The sequence below is a fragment of the Tenrec ecaudatus genome, chromosome 7 (genome assembly GCF_050624435.1).
Source record: "Tenrec ecaudatus isolate mTenEca1 chromosome 7, mTenEca1.hap1, whole genome shotgun sequence".
Classification (NCBI taxonomy): Eukaryota; Metazoa; Chordata; class Mammalia; order Afrosoricida; family Tenrecidae; genus Tenrec; species Tenrec ecaudatus.
The window spans coordinates 62891302-62909887 of NC_134536.1; the positions used below are offsets into that span (position 1 = coordinate 62891302).

Consider the following 18586-nt stretch of genomic DNA (forward strand, 5'->3'; position numbering starts at 1 on the left):
GGGAAGCAGTGTGGTCTGAGCCCCACAAAATGGAGCAAATCAAGAAGGAACATACCTGGATAAACAGTCCTGGGGAGAAAACAATGGGACCGATGGTTCAGGGGGACATGGGAGAGAGGGAGGTGGGGGAAAGGAAGTGGTGTTAACAAACTCAGGGACAAGGGAACAAGTGATCCAAGACCGGTAGTGAGTGGGGTGTGGGAGGCCTGGTAAGGCTTGAGCAAGGGTAGTGTAACTGAGAGGAAATACTGAAGCCCAAATGAAGGCTGAACATGATAGTGGGACAAGAGGAAGGTAAAAGGAAATAGAGGAAAGAACTAGGAGGTAAAGGGCATTTATAGAGGTCTAAATACAGGCATGTACATATGTAAATATACTTATTTATGATGGTGGGGAAATAGATCTATGTGCATATATTTATCGGTTTAGTATTAAGGTAGCAGATGAACATTAGACATCCACTCAAGTACTCCCTCAATGCAAGAACACTTTGTTCTATTAAACTGGCACTCCATGATGTTCACCTTCCCAACATGATCGCTGAAGACAAAGCGGGTACATAAGCAAATGTGGTAAGAAAGCTGATGGTGCCCGGCTATCAAAAGATATAGCATCTGGGGTTTTAAAGGTTTGAAGCTAAACAAGTGGCCATCTAGCTGAAAAGCAACTAAGTCCACATGGAAGAGGCACACCAGCAGCCTGTGTGATCACGAGGTATTAAAGGGATCAGGTTTTGGGTATCAAAGAAGAAAAAAATCATATTATTGTGTGCTCACCTTCCCGATATGATCACTGAAGACAAAGCAGGTGCATAAGCATATGTGGTGAAGAAAGCTGATGGTGCCTGGCTATGAAAAGATATCGTGTTTGGGATCTTAACAGCTTGAAGGTAAACAAGCGGCCATCTAGCTAAGAAGCAACAAAGCCCACATGGAAGAAACACACCAGACTGTGTGACCACGAGGTGTTGAAGGAACCAGGTATCAGGAATCAAGAGGGAAAAAAATCATCTCATTGTGAATGAGGAGGAGTGCAGATTGGGGACCCAAAGCCCATCTGTGGGCAACTGGACACCCCCTTGCAGAAGGGTCACGGGGAGGAGATGAGCCAGTCAGGGTACCGCGTAGCAATGATGAACCACACACTTTTTTCTAGTTCTTACATGCTTCCCTCTATCATGATCCCAATTCTACCTTACAAGTCAGGCTGGACCAGACGATGTACACTAGTATAGATAGGAACTGGAAACAGGGAATCCAGGACAGATTAACCCCTCAGGACCAGTGGCAAGAGTAGCGATACCTGGTGGGTGGAGTGCAGGTGAGGTAGAAGGGGGGAATCTAATTACAAGGATCTCACCTGCACTGGGGAATGGACAATAGAGAAGTGGCTGAAAGGAGACATCAGGCAGTGCAAAATATGACAAAATAATAATTATAAATTTTCAAGGGTTCGTGAGGGAGGGGGAGCAGGGAGGGAGGGAAAAACGAGGAGCTGTTACCAAGGGCTTAAGTAGAAAGCAAATGTTTTGAGAATGATGTTGGCAACAGATGTACACATGTGCTTGACACTATGGATGAATGTATGGCTTGTGATAAGCATTGAACAAGCCCTAAATAAAATGATTTAAAATAATTGTTTTCTGAAGCAAATGTTTGAGAGTGATGATGACAACAAATGTACAATTGTGCTTGACACCATGGATATATGTATGGATTGTGGTAAGAGTTGCATGAGCCATCAATAAAATAATTTTTAAATAAAGAAACCAAAAAAGAGAAACAAACAAACAAAAAGAATTATTTTCTGGAAAGACATATACTGATGTGTATCTCACTTAATTTAAACAATTTTATTTCATTCACTCATTCTTTTACATTTAGTCTCATTCCAAAAAGAATTAAAGTGCCTTGCAGAAATAATAATACCCGACAGCCACTCCATGGAAGAAAGATGAGGCTGTCTACGCCTGTAAAGATTCACAGTCTCTGAAACCCGCAGGGGCAGTTCCACTCTGTCCCTCAAGGTCGCTATGGGCTGGCATCAGTGGAGTACGTTTGCGTTTGCATAGGGTAGAGTAGAACTGCCTTCCAGTGTTTCCTAAGTTAAAACCTTGATGGAAGCAGTTTGTCAGGTGGGTCCCAACTGCCACTGGTGGGTTCTAATTGATAACTAAGTAGCAGTACACTTAGACATTGTCCCACAAGGGTTTCTGGGAACAAGATTAGTCCGTAAAATTGCATCTTAATGCCCTACAGACTATGCCTTATATCTGCCTCTGAGCTTTCTAACACATAATACAAATTAAATACATTGTAATGTACCATACACAGTATCTTTGTGATAAAAACAAATCAAATGCTTGCAAGAGCTACTCCCAGTTCCAAGAACTCATTCTTAACGAGTCCTCCTTTTTAAACAGAAGAGGAGGAGGAGACCTCGTGATACAGGAAGAGCCACTTCAGGAAACGTCTACTGTAATGTCAAGGGTACACACTCATCTTCAGGCAATCTCATATGCCAAACCACAATTCAATCAACATAACGCTCTACAAACAAAGAATGTAGGCAAGGCACCTAGCTCAAAAAAGGCCTAATTTAATTTGAAGATAAAATTAACTTAGACATCGAAGGCAGTAGTTCCCCAAATGTGCTCTTTCTGAGTAGCTAGTTAATAATAAGTTCTGGGAGAAGAGGTGAGCAGGGAGCAAATAGACTAGGGAGATCTTGGGTATAGCAGACTTGAAACAAAACAACAACAACAAACATGTACCTTCTCATAGTCCTGTGCTAGTATGCCGCGGGATCTCTACAGAGTTGACCACCAACCTCTACATGTGCTTCACCATGCAACACTTGCCACCCACCGAGAGAGATTTTGTTAAGAACTTTACTACTCCCACTGTGTCCAATTGTCATAGAGGTGACTCCGGTTACAAGTACTAGAAAGAATGGATAAAACCTTCGGCGAATACACTTTGGGAAATGTTGATGAAAAATAATAGACCTCATGAATTCTTGATTGCTAGAGGGAAGACTCAATCTGTGGCAACTTAACCTGAAAAGGAATGTATTTTAAGAACACGGAGGTGATCTATGACACTCATGGCCAACAGTGTGACTGAGTCTCAAAAAAACAAACAAACACACGCAAAAAAACTCAAGATGTGTCTCTGAACATCTCTTGCAAAGGGGTCGGTGACCTTGAACTACTAAGCATGCAGAGAGCAGCCCAACACATCAGCCGCTACACCACAGCTCCTAGGACTGGTAAATAAAAAGGCATCTTAAAGTTCTATAAACCATTCCTAAGATTTGCTTCTGAGCTTTCTAACAGATAAGGCAAATTAAATACATTTAGTCATACCATACACAGTGTCTGTATGATAAAAACCACACAGATGCTTTGGGCTGTTATCTGTAAGGTCAGCAGTTCAAGTCCACTAGCCACTCTACAGGAGAAAGATGAGGTTGCTACTCCTGTACAGACGTAGAGTCTCAAAACCCAAGGCCAGGTCCACTTTGCCCTATAAGGTCAATGAGTCGAAATCCATTTGATGACAGTGGGTGGATGAAGCATATACCCCAGAACATTGTTGAAAACAATAATGCAATCACTGGCAAACAGTGGTGGATAAGAGCTGGTAGGAGGGGCCCTGGTGGCACAGTGGGTTACATATTAGGCTGCTAACCGCAGGTCAGCAGTTCAAAACCAGCAGCTGCTCTGTGGGAGGAAGACGAGGCTTATTACTCCTGTAAAGATTTACAGTCTTGGAAAGGGACAGTTTTATTTGTCCTTTGGTGTCACTATGAGTTTAGATCAACTTGAAAGCAATGAGCATGAATTTTTCAGAAGAACTACTACAAGGTGCCCTGATGGTCTGTGAGATTAAGTGTTGGCTGCAAGGCCGTCAGGAGAAAGATGGCGCTGTCTGCTCTAGTAAAGATGTACCATCCTAGAGCAGTTCTCTGTCCCACAGGGTGCCATGAATGAGGTGACAGTGAGTTGTTAAGAGCTGGCACTAGTCACGGCAATTAGTGGAAGCACAGAGCAGGGGAGCCTAGTCTCTGGGGAAGGACATCAGGCTTAGTGAATTAGAGGTCAGTGAATAAGAGGAAGGCCCTCAATAAGGTGGACTGACACTGTAGCTGCCACACTGAGCTCCAACACGCCCCTGACTCCTAACACCACCCACAAAGCTGAGTAAAACGAATGAAGAGAAATGAGCAGACTCGGTACAATGTGGGGGCACCATTAAGCACACCAGCAAACACATAATGGGAGTACCAGAAGAAGACAGGGGGAGCACCTCAAAGAAATAATGATGGAAAACTTGCCAGATTTGATGAAAAACATTCATCTGTACATCTAATAATTCCATGAATTCCACAGAGGGCAAATGCAAAGAGATCCTCACCCAGACAAAGAAAGCATAGAGTCCATACATTAAAAAACAAAGACAACAAGAAAATCTGAAAAATGGCAGGAAATCAATGTCCCATGAAAAACAATGGAGGCCAAAGGAAATGGATGACATATTCAAAGTATTAAAAGGAAATATCAGCCAAAGATCTTCTATTCATTAACCCAGCAACATCTTTGCAAGCAAACTCCTCTCCTGTTCTCTCTCTCTGTTACACACACACACACACACACACACACACACACACACAATAGTGTTTCTGTAAAGGTTGACCAGAGATCTTGATGTCATAGATGTTTGCTCAAGAATTGACTATAATGTGTCATTTGTGCCTCGATGTTCTCTGCTGACCAAAAAAAAGGGAAACTAATTAAAAGAATTAACATGAATGAACTAAAAAATCTAAATACCTGAAGGTTATATAAGCTATATTACTGAGGGGAAAAAAACTATTCAAACCACGAAAGCTACAAATATTTTAAAAGTCCACAAAGCACAAAGTGCCCTCTTTTAACCTGTTCGCTTGAGCCCCCTTTCCTCCATAGACACAGGCCATAAATTGCGGGACTAAAGCTCAGGACACAGGAATGGGAAAAATCACCAAGCTGATGGCCGTCTCTGGAAAAGCACATCAGGAAGCAGTTATCCTTTCAGAAGAATAATAACTCAAAAACAAGTCTCGTGGAACAGCATCATTAAAACTTTCGAGAAGAGAACTTAATTGGGCTTACAAAGTAAATATTTCCAAGGTGAATGAGTTTCCCCTTTATGTGTGCCATAGATTCATTTTCCAGGAAAATTTTTCATTGTAATGACTTCTTTCGGCTGGCACGTTAGCTACTTATGTTACTTTACATTTCCCATCATAATGAAAAAAAAAGAAAAGTAAATCTACTGTACGAGAGGGACTCTTTCCAACCAGCGCAAATTCCTTCAGCACATTACAAAAGAGAGGATTTCCCTCTTGCTCTTTCCTACCAAGGGGAAATGTCACTCACTTCCTGTCAAACATAACACCAAATTGAAAGGCTTCACGTGGCAGCAGGCATCTACCAAGAGTCCATTTGTTCATCACTTCAACATACCCAAACCCATGCAAACACTTGGTGCGTCTTCATTCCATGAATTGTGGCATGCTGCGGGTCCAGACCAATCTCATCAAGCCGTTCCCAGGGGCCTCAGTCATGGCCACCATGCAAAAGGGCTTTCTCTCACTTTCTCCGAACATGACAGCAAGCAAAGCATCTAACAAAGGGCAGTATGAGAGAATTGGCATGGTCAGGTGTTCGGGTGGCTGGAGAGACCTGTACCAGTCTAACCCCTGCCCCTCCAAGAGGGAAGGGGGCAATGTCTGTCTGGGGGGTTCAGCTAGCCAATATCTTGAAAGCCTCAACTGTCCCCTTCAGAGTAGCTGGTGATTTCAAACTGCTGACCTTGTGGTCAGCAGCCCAGTGCAAAAACCACTACACCACCAGCTCTTATGAATTCCTTGTTTACTCTTCACTGATTCTATATTTACATTTCAAAGTTTGAAAAACACCTTCATTTCCACCTAGTCAATTTTGACACCTAGCAGCCCTGCAGGATGGAGCAGAACTGCCTCTACCTCCGGGTCTCACATTTGTTCACATCTTTGCAGGGCGCAGACAGCCTCGTCGATCTCCTGCAGAGTAGCTGGTTGATTCCAACTGCTGACCTCTCCAGCTCCATGTGTAGCCCACTACACCGCCAGGGCACCTTCCGAGCTGCAGCACAATCAAAATACTTCAAACGCGCTTACATAGAAGTAGCAAATGCTTACTTAGGAGAGTGCGGTGTGGCTTTGCTGCTAGGTCAGTCTTACACTGCCTGCCCATTCACGGGCAGAGAGCACAAACCTCAGAGAGCGCTAGTTGCATGAGCCGTAACTACAGCAATGCCTAAAACAGGGAGCAGTCAGCCTCCACCCAGACAGAGCTCATTCCCTAGTGCTTGTGTCTGCAGAAAGCATCTGATTAGCAAGTTGGTGATAAATGGACTAAAACAAAGCTTCTAGTTTTAGAAACTTAGTTATCAGTAGCTTAACATTGAGGTGAGATCTATTGCTCTAAGTACTGTCGAGAATTGAGAACAATGGAGAATGACTGGGTCCCCAAAAAAACAAGAAAGGACAAAGTCCAGGGGTCATTCAATGTGAAGGGAAAGTGTCTGGTTGAACTCCACAATAGCTCGGCAGCTCTCCCTGCACCAAGTTCAATGCCATGTCTCCATCAAGAGGGCTCACTTCTGAATAGTAAAGGGCCCTAGCTAATGGGACCCTCCATATTAAATATACCTTAGAAATTTACATTGAAAAAGCGAAAAGAAAGCAGTACATTTAAAAGACTAGGCTCCAAAGATTAATAACTAAATCTGATTTAAATGAAAGCTGATTGTGCTTCCGCCACATTTTGAGTGATGATGATGATGATGATGATGATGATAAACACCAGTAGGACTTCATGTGGAATTGAGCACATATCTGTTGTATAGAATTTATACGCATGAACTTAGATGGCACACACAGGCATGTACATGCCCACAAAAACGTATTCCTTGAAGACATAAACTGAAGGGGTTGGGGAGACTGAGCAGAAGACATCTAACAGGCTGGGCTAAGGAGAGGAAGAAACCAGGTCACTCCACTCCCTCCCTTCCCACAGAAGACACGTAAGACACGAAACAGACCTCAGGTACGTGAACGACACATACAGAGCCCGGAGAGCACACTGAGGGGAACAATACTCAAATAGGGCTAAAAGTACATTTTCGAAGATCATAAGTGACAAAATGGAAAGTGTTCATCCGAAAGCCCAACATAAACAGTTGAAACAATATAGTCCAGTCCGTTTTGATTTTTTTTAAAACATTTGGAGAAACTCAAACCGAACCCACTGCTATCTAGTCAATTCCAACTCCTGTTGTTCTTCGTGCCGTTGAGTCGGTCGCAACCCATAGCGACCCACTGCACAAGAGGAGGAGACGCCGCTGGTCCTGCGCCCTCCTCCCAACTGCTGGATGTTTGAGCTCATGGTGACGGCCACTGTGTCAATCCAGCTTGTCAGGGGTCTTCCTCCCCTCACTGGCCCTCTCCTTTGTCTGATGTCTCTTTCCAGGGACTACTCTTCCCAGAGACTAGGAGCCCTGGTGGTGCAGTGGTTACTTGTTGGGCTGCTAACTGCACGGTCAGCAGTTCGAAACCACCAGCTGCTCAGAGGGAAAAAGACAAGACTTTCTACTCCAGTAGAGAGCTACAGTCTCAGAAGTCCACAGGGGCGGTTCTACCCTCTTTTACAGGGTTGCTACGAGGCAGAATCGAATTGAAGATGGTGCGTTTTTTGAGTATCCTCTCCTGACATGTGCAAAGTACATGAGATGAAGTCTCTCCATGTTCACTTCTAAGGGGCATTCTGGCTGTACTTCTCCCAAGACAGCTTTGTCTGTTCTTCTGGCTGTCCATGGTACTGTCACTGTTCTTCACCAGCACCATACTGCAAATGCATGCATTCTTCTCTGGTCTTCCTTATTCACGGTCCAGCTTCCACATGCCTCTCTTCCCTACCCCTGTCCGAATCTAGTTCCTCCTTCTGTGTCTAGCTCGAGTCTCATCTTCTCCGGGTCATGCTTCCTGGCCCTTCCACCTCTTATATCGTCTCCAACCGTATTTAAGTTATACTACACAGTGGGGCTCAGTCATCATCTTAATGCGTATCTGCATTGGTGGTTGTCCTCTGCCTCTGTCCTACCATACTCACCAGGGACTCCACAGTCCAGCAATGAGGGGCTTATTGTCCCACTGCAAGGAGGGAGACCACAGAACAGAGTACAGGTGGGGCATCTCACTAATGTGAAAGAATTATGAGAGGGTTTGGGGGAAGGATGGACTTTGGGTACAATTCAAATGACTGGGTTCAGACCAAAGCAGCCTGTGGACAAAGGGATTGGCATCAGCTCTGAAGTGAGAAGAGGGCCCAGGGTCTGGTCTCCTCAAAGCCAAGACATCGGGACCAATGTGGCGTGTCGGTGCGCAAAACTCCTTGTCTCAGGCTCACAGCCAAGCCCGCTGCTCTGTGTCAGGTGGCTTAGATCCTTCAGGCCAGAGTGGCCTGATATCATTTCAGTCAGCAGTCTCTGATAGTCTCTGATTTTCTTTAAAAAAAAAAAGTTTCTCAGTGACTAAAGCAGACGCAGTCACAAAAGGCTGGGCTACAGCGTGCAACAGCGGTAGCACATCCTGGGAAGAACCCTGGGGGAAATTCCTGTGCCCTTTGCAGCTGGTTTTCCCTATGTCTCTCAGTTCCACTAATGAGCGATAGGGCAGATCCACGCTGACGTTTGCTTCTTTCATGCCACAACAAGCCAGACCAAACCAAAACCAAACTCACAGCCATCAAGTTGATACAGACTCATGAGACCCTAAAGGACAGGGTTGAACTGCCCCTGTGAGTTCCCAAGACTGTCACTCTTTAGGGGAGTAGAAAGCCTCATCTTTCTCTCATGGAGTGATTGGTGGTTTTGAACTGCTGGCCTTGCAGTTAGCAACCCAACGTATAACCACTATGACACCAGATCTCCTCACACAACAAGTCAGACAGGAGTCTTTAAAGGTCACAACCAGTACCTTTTTGTTTGTTTCCTGTATAAAAATTGCTAGGTGTTGGAATCAACTCATAGAGCAGTGGTTCTCAACCTTCCTAATGCTACGACCCTTTCATACAGTTCCTCATGTTGTGGTGACCCCCAACCATAAAATTATTTTTGTTGCTACTCCATAACTGTCATTTTGCTACTGTTATAAATCATCATGTAAATATCTGATATGCAGGATGTATTTTCATTGTTAAAAATTGAACATAAAGCATAGTGATAAATCACACAAATAATACATAATTCTATATTGTGAAATATTTATTCCTAATGACAAATAAATGAAATTTTGTCTTGAAGCATGGTGAAGCACGGGTAACAGTCTTCACACCAGGTACTCCTCTGTGGGTGTATCTGCACGTGGGCGGACCCTCCTGGAGATGGATAGAGGAACGCTGTCTCGGTTCCTAAGACCATAGAAAATACGTGTTTTCTGATAGTCTTTGGCGATCCCAGTGAAAGGGTCATTTGACCCCTAAAAGGTCGCAATCCACAGGTTGAGAACCGCTGTGACATAGTGTGTCTCGTTGGTTTTATATAAAACAGAGTGTGGTGCTGAGCACAGAGCTGATCGATGAGACATTACTGTCTGTTGTCAATATCCGATCAGAGTATCGTGGAGCTCATTTAGACAACCACAGCCACAGATCCAAACCTGAAGCCAAACCCACTGCCATCAAGTCAATTCCAACTCATAGCATCCCTAAGTGGGGTTTCTGGGACTAAATCTCTATGGGGCAAACAGCCTCATCTTTCTCCCAAGGAGGGACTAATAGGTTTATACTACCAACCTTCCCATTAGTGTCCCAACACCTCCAACCCGGAGCTACCTGGCTCCTTAATCACAGCTAAGGGGTCAGAATGACACAGCTATGTAGTCGTGTGTGTGTGAGAGAGAGGTAGATTTCTTACCTACAAGACCAACAGCTGAAACAGCTCGAAATAAACCCGAAGATCCTTTCTGTCCCATCTTGGTTCTGTTTCCTAGATCCAAGCGGCCAAGAAGTTCTCTCACTTCCTGTTGAGTATATACATGCTGGAAAGAAGCAAATTTCATCAGCCAGGTTCATAAACTCATTGTTTATTAAATTTCCCTAAAAATTAAGTCCCTTCCAAGGATCACTTGCTCTTCACAGTGAAGTATAGAACAGTGTGTGATTAAGTCACAATTTTTAAAAGCTAACAAATTCTTTAAAATAAGCAATGAAAGTAGATTATTTGATCACTCGTTGTTGCTTATAAGAGATGAATCAAGAGCTTCTCAGCTAAACCAGGGTTTCGCAAAGCGGGCAATACTGCCCCCTGGGGGCTGCCAGAGCAGACACCTACACTGTAGCCTAGATTACGGGTTATACTGCAAAAGTTTTTAAATGCCACAGGGGAGCTAATTTTTTTTTTCCAAAGAGAGGGAAGTAGACCAAATACATTTAGGAACCTATGCTCGTGTCTAAACAAAGAATCAAGACCTTTATAGGCCCACAGGTAAATTTCAAGAGGTCTATTAACCCTCTTTAAAGAGCATACAACAATGTAGGCTCACATGCATACGTACGTCCAGTTGCATGGGAATTTTCATGGATTTTTTATGAGGCTCCCTTGGACTCTGAAAGGGGTCCCTGAAGAACCACTCCTCCCCACAAACACAGCCAGGAGCTAGTGCACAGTTCTAGGAGAGTGGGGAACAGGTGGCAGTTTAGCTGGGTGACAAGCACAGAGAATGGCTTTGCATGGAGCTTGGTAGACTGGGCCCCAAACCACAGCTTCATGCACCTGAGAAACCAGGTGTGTGCACAGATGCAGAGACGGTCTTACACAGGAATCTCCATGGCAAAGGTATCTCATGTTCTTTCATTTGAAGGAATTCAGTGCTTTTATTTAGTCATCCCAGGACTGGGGGGGGGGGGGCATGCATCAAAACATCTGGGGAAGGGGGAGAGGGGGGAGGGGGAGCTGATAGCAATGATGACTGTAGTTACAGAATTGTAGGTGAACAGATAGATTGGATGGTGTAAGACATGGATAATGATAACAATAATGTATAACATAAAACAATAAGGGCTCCTGGAGGGGGGGAAAGGGGAGCTGATGCCAAGGAGGTCAAGAAGAATGAAAATGTTTTCAATTTGATGGTGGCAACAATTGTATAGGCATGCTTTATCTAATTTGAATTACAAATTGTTATAACATCTGTAAGAGTTTCCGATAAAATGATTTTTTAAAACACACATCTGTGAGAAAATGGAATGAAGAGATCATAGAATTTTAAAGCCCCTTTGTTTATAATAAAAATAAATAAGTCGATATGTGTTATATGTACTTGCCATAACAATACCGTTCTAGAAATAAGCCAAGAATTATCTCTGTGCCCCAATTATTTCACATCTTCAGGACAAGTTCAGCCCTGTGGCAGACTCAAATTTGTATCAAAACTCTTAAATTCAATGCCATCAAGTCAATTCCAACTCACAGTGACCCTGTAGGGCAGGGTAAAACTGTCTCGGTGGGTTTCTAAGACTGTAACCCTTTAAGAGAGTAGACAGCTTCTTCTTTCTCCTGCAGAGCGGCTGGTGGTTTCAAATTGCTGAACTTGCACTTAGCATACCAACACATAACCAACTAGTGCATCAGGGTTTCAGATTTGTACTCACAATCATTTTATAAATCATCCAAAAAAGCAAGTTTGGTGCCACTTAGCGCCTGCCTGCTTTACACACCTCACAAAACTGCACCAACCTCTGCTAACCATGTGGTCTTCAGGGGCCACCAAGTGGCTTCTGACTCATAGCAACCCTATAACAACAGAATGAAACATTGCTCAGTCCTGGATCGTCCTCACAATTGTTCTTATGTTTGAGCCCACAGTTGCAGCCACTGAGTGAATCTATCTTGTCAAAGGTCTTACTCTTTTGTTCACTGCCCTCCAACTTTACCAAGCACGATGTCTTTGCCAGGGACTGGTCTCTCCTGATAACAAAGTATGTGAGACGAAATCTCACCATCCTAACTTTCAAGGAGCATTCTGGCTGTACGCCTTCCAGTTGAAGTGTTCGATTCTGTGGCATGATATTGACAATGGTGCGTAACCAACACCACTAGCTCTTTCCAAAATGTAGTCATCATCCCAAACAGAAACTCTATATTAATGAACTAATAAGGTCCCTTCTTCCCTTCCCATCAGCCCCTGGTGGTTTGTAATCAACTGCCTGCCTCTATAAATTGCCTATTCTAGAATATTTTCACTTTTTTTGTCTGCCTTGTTTCACTTGGCATGATATTTCCAAAGTCCATCCACATTGTAGCATGTGCTGGCATGCTTATGAATGTCAGCGATTTCAGGAACCTGGATCAGAAACTAGGAATCCTGCTGATGGAGTGGGTTACTGTTGGGCTGCTAAGCACAGGTCAGCAACAACCGACCGCTCTGCGGGAGAGAGACCAGGCTTTCTATTCCTATCAAGATTTGCCTTCGCAGACACCCACAGAGGCAGTTCTGCCCTGTGCTACAGGGTCACTATGAGTCAGAACCAGCTTGATGGAAATAAGTTTGTTTGTTTGTTTTATCAGAAATTAAATTCTAGCCAATAAAGAAAAACAATCATAATTCACAGATGCATAATAACAAAAAGCTATCACTAGATGCTGATGGGACATTTCATATTCTCTTCAACAACTGGCATACAAATTTGTTCCTTACGGTAGCTTCGATACTTACCCTATCATCAATTACAACCAAATCTCTCGGTTCTGTTCTATCAATTTTCAAGACTCGATATTTTGTCTCTGCATGATTGTTCCCAACTAGAAAATATCTCTATAAAAAAAAAGGAACGTTGTTAGTTTCTCAAGCATTTTGTCTTCTACAAATTTTATAATCATTTCAGGTTTTTTAATGAAATACATTAATACATTCAGGAAACATCAAAAGAAATGTTTCTGTGAACTGTAATTGGCAGATAAAAGAAAAGCTGTAAAATCATTCCAAAGGTCAATTTTCAAATAAAAATATTCTTAATAGTGTCAAGATAAGCATCAGTCTAGTTCCTGAAATATGCCCAGTAACCAGGTCAGATGAATTTAATTACATTATATAATTAGAGATTAGTGTAACTGATTGGGGGCTGACATTTAAACTTCCCCAGAAAGCTGCAGCTCTGGTAAGAATTAGAAAGCCTAACATATAATTAGGAATTCGGAGACAATTACCGCTACTAAAATGCTGATACATTACTAAATAAATCTTTACTGATTTGCTAGAGAATTTGATGGAAATGACTCTAACATAGCAAAAAGAATCTACCCAAAAGTCCTATGATAGAATAAAAGGGACATACTTTCCAGAACTGCTTTTGGTAAAATGCACTGAAGAATGAATTAGCATTCTGTCTTTTCTCCAACCCTTCGTGGGAGCGTGCTACCTGAATGCAGGGCATTCATCTCCTTAAATGAGGCAGCTAAGGAAAATGTAGGGAAATAATAATCTCCTATGGAAGTGAAAATGTTCTTTAGAAAAATCGATAGATCTTCAAATACGGTTCCAAATTAAGGAACACTTTTACTGGCAAAATAGTTGGAGGCATTTCACTGCAAAACAGTCCTTTTGGGGAGAAAAAATGAGCCTTTCCAACAAATACAAGACTCCTGTAATCAACTGGCATTTGTACCATCTCGCTGGCTGGATAAGCTATAGACACATAAAGCAATTAATATCAATACAAGGTTTTCTAAACCAAGGGTCCAATGTGAGAAACCAGGGGAAGGAACAATTGCTGGGAACTACTGGACCTGCATGAACTCCCAGAAGAGGCAGGGCTTGAATGGAGCCTGGAAGAACAGGGAAGGTTTGAAAAAGTTCACATTAACATGTGAACACTTGGTTATATTGTTTTCTCTCTAAACCGGGGCGACTGGTGGATGTTCTTTGTATTATCATTAAGTACACATCTGCTTATGCGGCTCGGCGCTAGACTCCTGGAGGATTTAAGCAGTGCAAAACTCTGACAGGAGCTTCACAAAGGTCCTGGAACGAGGGGATTAAGAGATGATGGCACCTTGGACAGGGGCACAGGTTAGCCTGATCCCAACGGCAGGTGTGCCCCTGGCTCAACCCCTCACCTCGGAGGAGAGATAGTCCAGACGACCCTCCCCATGACATCAAACCCAGTGCTGGCAAGGCAAATGCCCACTCATCCATCGCCACCCGACAGCACAGAGTAGAATGACCCCAACGGTCTCCGTGACTCAAACCTTCACAGAAGCCTACTGCCACGTCGTTGTCTGGAGGGGGTGGGGGGCTCAAACTGCCCCCACTTAGCAGCTGAGTGCTTACCCAGTGCGCCAGCAGGGCTCCGTCTCCCAGGAATGAAAGCAGTCAAAGTCACCGCCATCAATTCCATGAGGTTCACGGGACCCTATGCGACAGGGAGAACCGCCCCTGTGAGTTTCTAAGGCGCTCTCTGCATGGGAGCAGAAAGCCCTGGCTTTGTCCCGTGGAGCAACTGGTGGTTTCGAACTGCGGACCTTACAGATCACCGCCCAACACAGGACCACTACGTCAGCAGGCGCCTTCTCCCAGTAAGAGTGAGGTAGAAATAAATAAATTTTAATAAAAAGTATTCAACGGAGACACCCAGTAACCAGGACTTGAGGTACTCACTGGGGGAGAGGAGAGGGATGGAGAAGGGGCTCGGGGTGGGGGCTGGAGGGATGGTATCAACTGCGTCCTGTCAGGGCGACCTTGCCTGCCACCGTGCCACAGAGAAGCAACCAACCCGAATAGAATTCCGAGGGCGGTAGAGGGACAGTGCCAAGAGACGTGGGTTTGGTGTGTTCGTGAGCGGGACAAGAGGGAATGTGAAGGCCCTCCTCGCAGGCGCCTGATTCGCAGTTCACGATTCTGAAGGGGGTTACCTCCTTCTCGATCCTCTTCTGTTTAAGACCGTTGTACTTAAAAAAGACAAAACACAGGAGAAAAAAGAAACAAGTGTCTCCCCACCTGCCCCTCACCCCCGGAAAGAAAAGCGTGTACAGGCCAGAGCGGGCAAATGCATGCGTACGTTACTAATCTGTCTCTGTCCTCGGAGGAAAGGACATGCAAATGAACCACCAGAATCATGAGCACAGTATGGGCCGAGTGCATTGAGAACAAACACAGCACATCTCTGGAAGAGTCAGAGCAAGTTCCCAGAGAAGCGGGTGCTAGCTTGGCCTTGAAGGACAGCTACTCAGGACCACCTGCACTGAATCGGGTCAGGACAAGCGACACCCTGCTACCCTCCCCACACACACCCTGCCAAGCGAACTCGGGCTCTGAGTGCTGGGACACTTTTATTTATTTCTAAATTTCTGCACTTACTTCTGAAGGCCCTCTCTAAAATTTGATTGGGGTGTGTCTGTCCCCTCCCCCAAGTAGGAGCACCTTAGCCATAGGGCCAACGCCCTAACCTCTATGGTCTTTAAACTTTCCTCGTTCCTCGTGCACTAGGGAAATGCTCTCTGGAAGAACACCCACCTGCCACAGAGGAATCATTTGAGGTTGCCGGGTCTTTTCCTGGGACATTGACACTCTCAAACGCCAAGCTCATGGCGATGGGGTTGACGCTGCCTCACTCACAGGGAGCCCATAGGGCAGAGTAGATAGACCCGCTCATTCCTTTGCAGTTCTGAGGCCCTAACTGTGGGAGTGGGAAGCTTCATCTGTGTCCGGCAGCGAGGCTGGTGGGTTTAAAGTGCCAACCTGATGGTTAGCAGTCCCCGGCTTATGCTGCAGCGCCACTAGGGCTCCTTACTATTTACAAGAACCCCCCCCCCTTTTGTGGATATGCAGGTCTACAGAAAGATGGCCCCTTTCCTTCAACTCCTTAGCACACAGCCTTACGGAAGGTTAAAAACGAAACGCAATGAGCCCGCATGAAAACCGCCCGCCTGTTAAGAAACCCAAACATTATTTGTAATAGGATGATGGCTAGCAGGTTCATCGCAAAAACGACAGAAGGTCCCAATGCAGAGTGCCCTGGCCTTCGGAACACACTCCCTCGGGGGACAATCCGAGCTCCCCCACCCAGCCCCTCCAAAGATGCCAGGAATGCGAGGAGCCAGAGAGTTCAGTTCGCCACGTTTCCAGGCAGATGTGCGTGCAGGCGAAGGAATGGAAGTCTGTGTACGTATTCACCGCCTCCCTCCCCGCTTGTCGCTTGTCGCCCTGAGAATCTAGGAAGAACCCTCGGGCACAGCGGGCTTTCACTGGGGAGCAGGGCTCCTGCACTGCCCTGGCGGCAGCTCACCACTCCCTTCGTAAAGGGGGACAGCTCTCCCGGGGTTTGACACCCTCCCTGCTAAACATGTCTGCTCTGTCCCCCAGCCGGCCACTACCTGGGAGAAGGAGGAGGCTTTCTACTCCTGGAATGTTACACTTCGAAATAGACCCGGGCGCAAAGAGAAACAAGCAGCCGTACACTGTCCATCTTGAATCCAACATCCTGTCTGTGGATCAGGCACATGGGCTCGAACCAGTGACCCGCCCAGTAGCCTCTTCTCATGAAACCACTGGAGGAGGTGTGCCGCCAAAAGGAGGGTATCACGCAAGAAGGAGGCGGGGGACGGGGGGGGGGGACATCAAGAAGAGAGGGTAATCGCCCCCAGAGAGGGGGTGGGACGGCCCTGCAGGAAGAGCCCGCAGGTCTGGCCGCTGCTTCTAGAGGCTGAAACTGTGGCGAATCCTTGACGTGTGGGAGTGTTTGGGGAGGAGATGGGCATATCTGAAGAGGAACAGGGGTGAAACTTGTGATGCGTTCATTGTCAGAGCTATGAACTAGGGAGTGTAAGAAGGAGGCAAGGTCACTTCAGGCACCGGCAAGGTCTAAGGTCGTGAAGAGGCCATCAGTGGTGAAGATGGTAAATTCGCTGTCTAAAACCAGCAGGGAAGGAGAGCTGAAACCATGCAGAGGACTTCCCTAAGTCAGCCCATGCATTAGCTGGCGTTGCCTGCGTGCATGTAAGCACACAGGAACCCACACAGCGGAGGACCAACATTGGAGTGTCCATGTTTGTGGGCATGTTGGGGTGGGGGTGGGATTAGTGGGATTTAGGTAGAAAATCCAAAAACCTCAAATTCACTGGCATCAAGTCGATTCCAACTACTAGCAACCAATTGGGACGGGGTAGCCCTGCCCAGTGGGTTTCTGCGACTGTAACTCTTTATGGGCACTGCAAGCCTCGTCTTTCTCCCCAGGAGCGCAGGCTGGCTGGTGGTCTGGAACTGCGGCCTGTGGTTAGCATCCCAGGGCGTCACCAGAGAATTAGGCTATGGAAAAGAACCTCTGAGCATACCCATCAAGACAGAAGGGTCTGGGTGGGTTATCTTCTGAAAGTCAAGCCTCCTGCGCAGGGCAACAAAGAGCTTAACATTTCAGGATGCAGGGCTTGGTCTGGCAAGGAAGGTGTCTCTAAGAGACATGCATGCATCCTAATGGGACACAACGGATGATCCATTGAACAGGAGACTCCGCACCTGCTAAAATCATTATCTCCCTTTACAGCGGCAGGCTAATTAGTCACTCACTCTTCATCTGAGGGAGGGAAATCAACTGTCTTGAAAGGGGAGAAATCTGAGGTTGGATGACAGCTTCCATGGATGTTGAACTTCATTTGAACTTTCAGATTCAACGCTGTTCTTTTTAAACATCGCACACAGTTATTTCTCAGAGTCAGCTGTAGAGCTCTGGGCTTTACTGAGAGGGATGCTTCCAAACACCTTTAGCACAGTGTGAATCTTATCACCCCCAACCACACCTTCAAAAACAAGTACCAGTCAGTTCTCTTCTCGCATCTTCTAGGAGCCTAAGTCAAGAAACGTTGCCATAAAATCATAGGAAGCTTTATTAGACAAATATCAAAAGAGAGATCTATTATATCCTGACCTATCCTCCACTATGTCTCTATGATGTGGAAGAAGGTGTTTCCCTCCCCGACCCTTCCTCCAAAGAATTCCACACTCTTCAGTGTGGACCACGTCTACATGGCAGGTTGAGCATCCTCAGGGTAGATGGGTAAGGTTTCCCAGTGAAATGCTCCCAGGGGGACACAGCCCCAACTCCTCCTAAAGAATAAATAGGTAGCTTGCTATGATGGGGGGAGTTGCTTGGGGGCAATTTCATGGCCTCTATCTCACCAATAGTTTTCAAGTTTTTCTAAACTTCTTCCTAGTAAGTCCCTATGAGTGTCTGGTGTCCTTTTTTAAAAAAACTATCAAGATAACCCTTTTGAAATTAAAAACAAAAACAGTTGCCATAACCCTCCGTGCTGACCTCTCTGCCTTGGATTGAAATGGCCCAGCAGATAACCTTGGAAGCCAGCTGACTGTTTTTTAATTTTTATTAGCAAATAATTCATGTCGCATATAAAGCAGTGATTTAAATATATTTAAGCGTTGTGCAATCATCACTACAATCAATGTTAGGGCAAATTTTTTCATCCTTGTACCGATTATTATTAGCTCCCCG

At 45.2% G+C, this 18586-nt stretch overlaps 1 protein-coding gene across 1 annotated transcript in view; it reads right to left on the reverse strand.

The window, feature by feature from the left end:
* FIG4 (FIG4 phosphoinositide 5-phosphatase) overlaps positions 1 to 18586 on the reverse strand; it is a 129949-nt gene that overhangs the window by 103206 nt on the left and 8157 nt on the right. The window contains exons 2-3 of the mRNA XM_075554682.1: positions 12802 to 12900; positions 10002 to 10125 (exon numbers count right to left, since the gene is read on the reverse strand). Of these exons, the coding sequence (XP_075410797.1) occupies positions 10002 to 10125; positions 12802 to 12900 (223 nt within the window). The remainder of the gene's footprint in view (positions 1 to 10001; positions 10126 to 12801; positions 12901 to 18586) is intronic.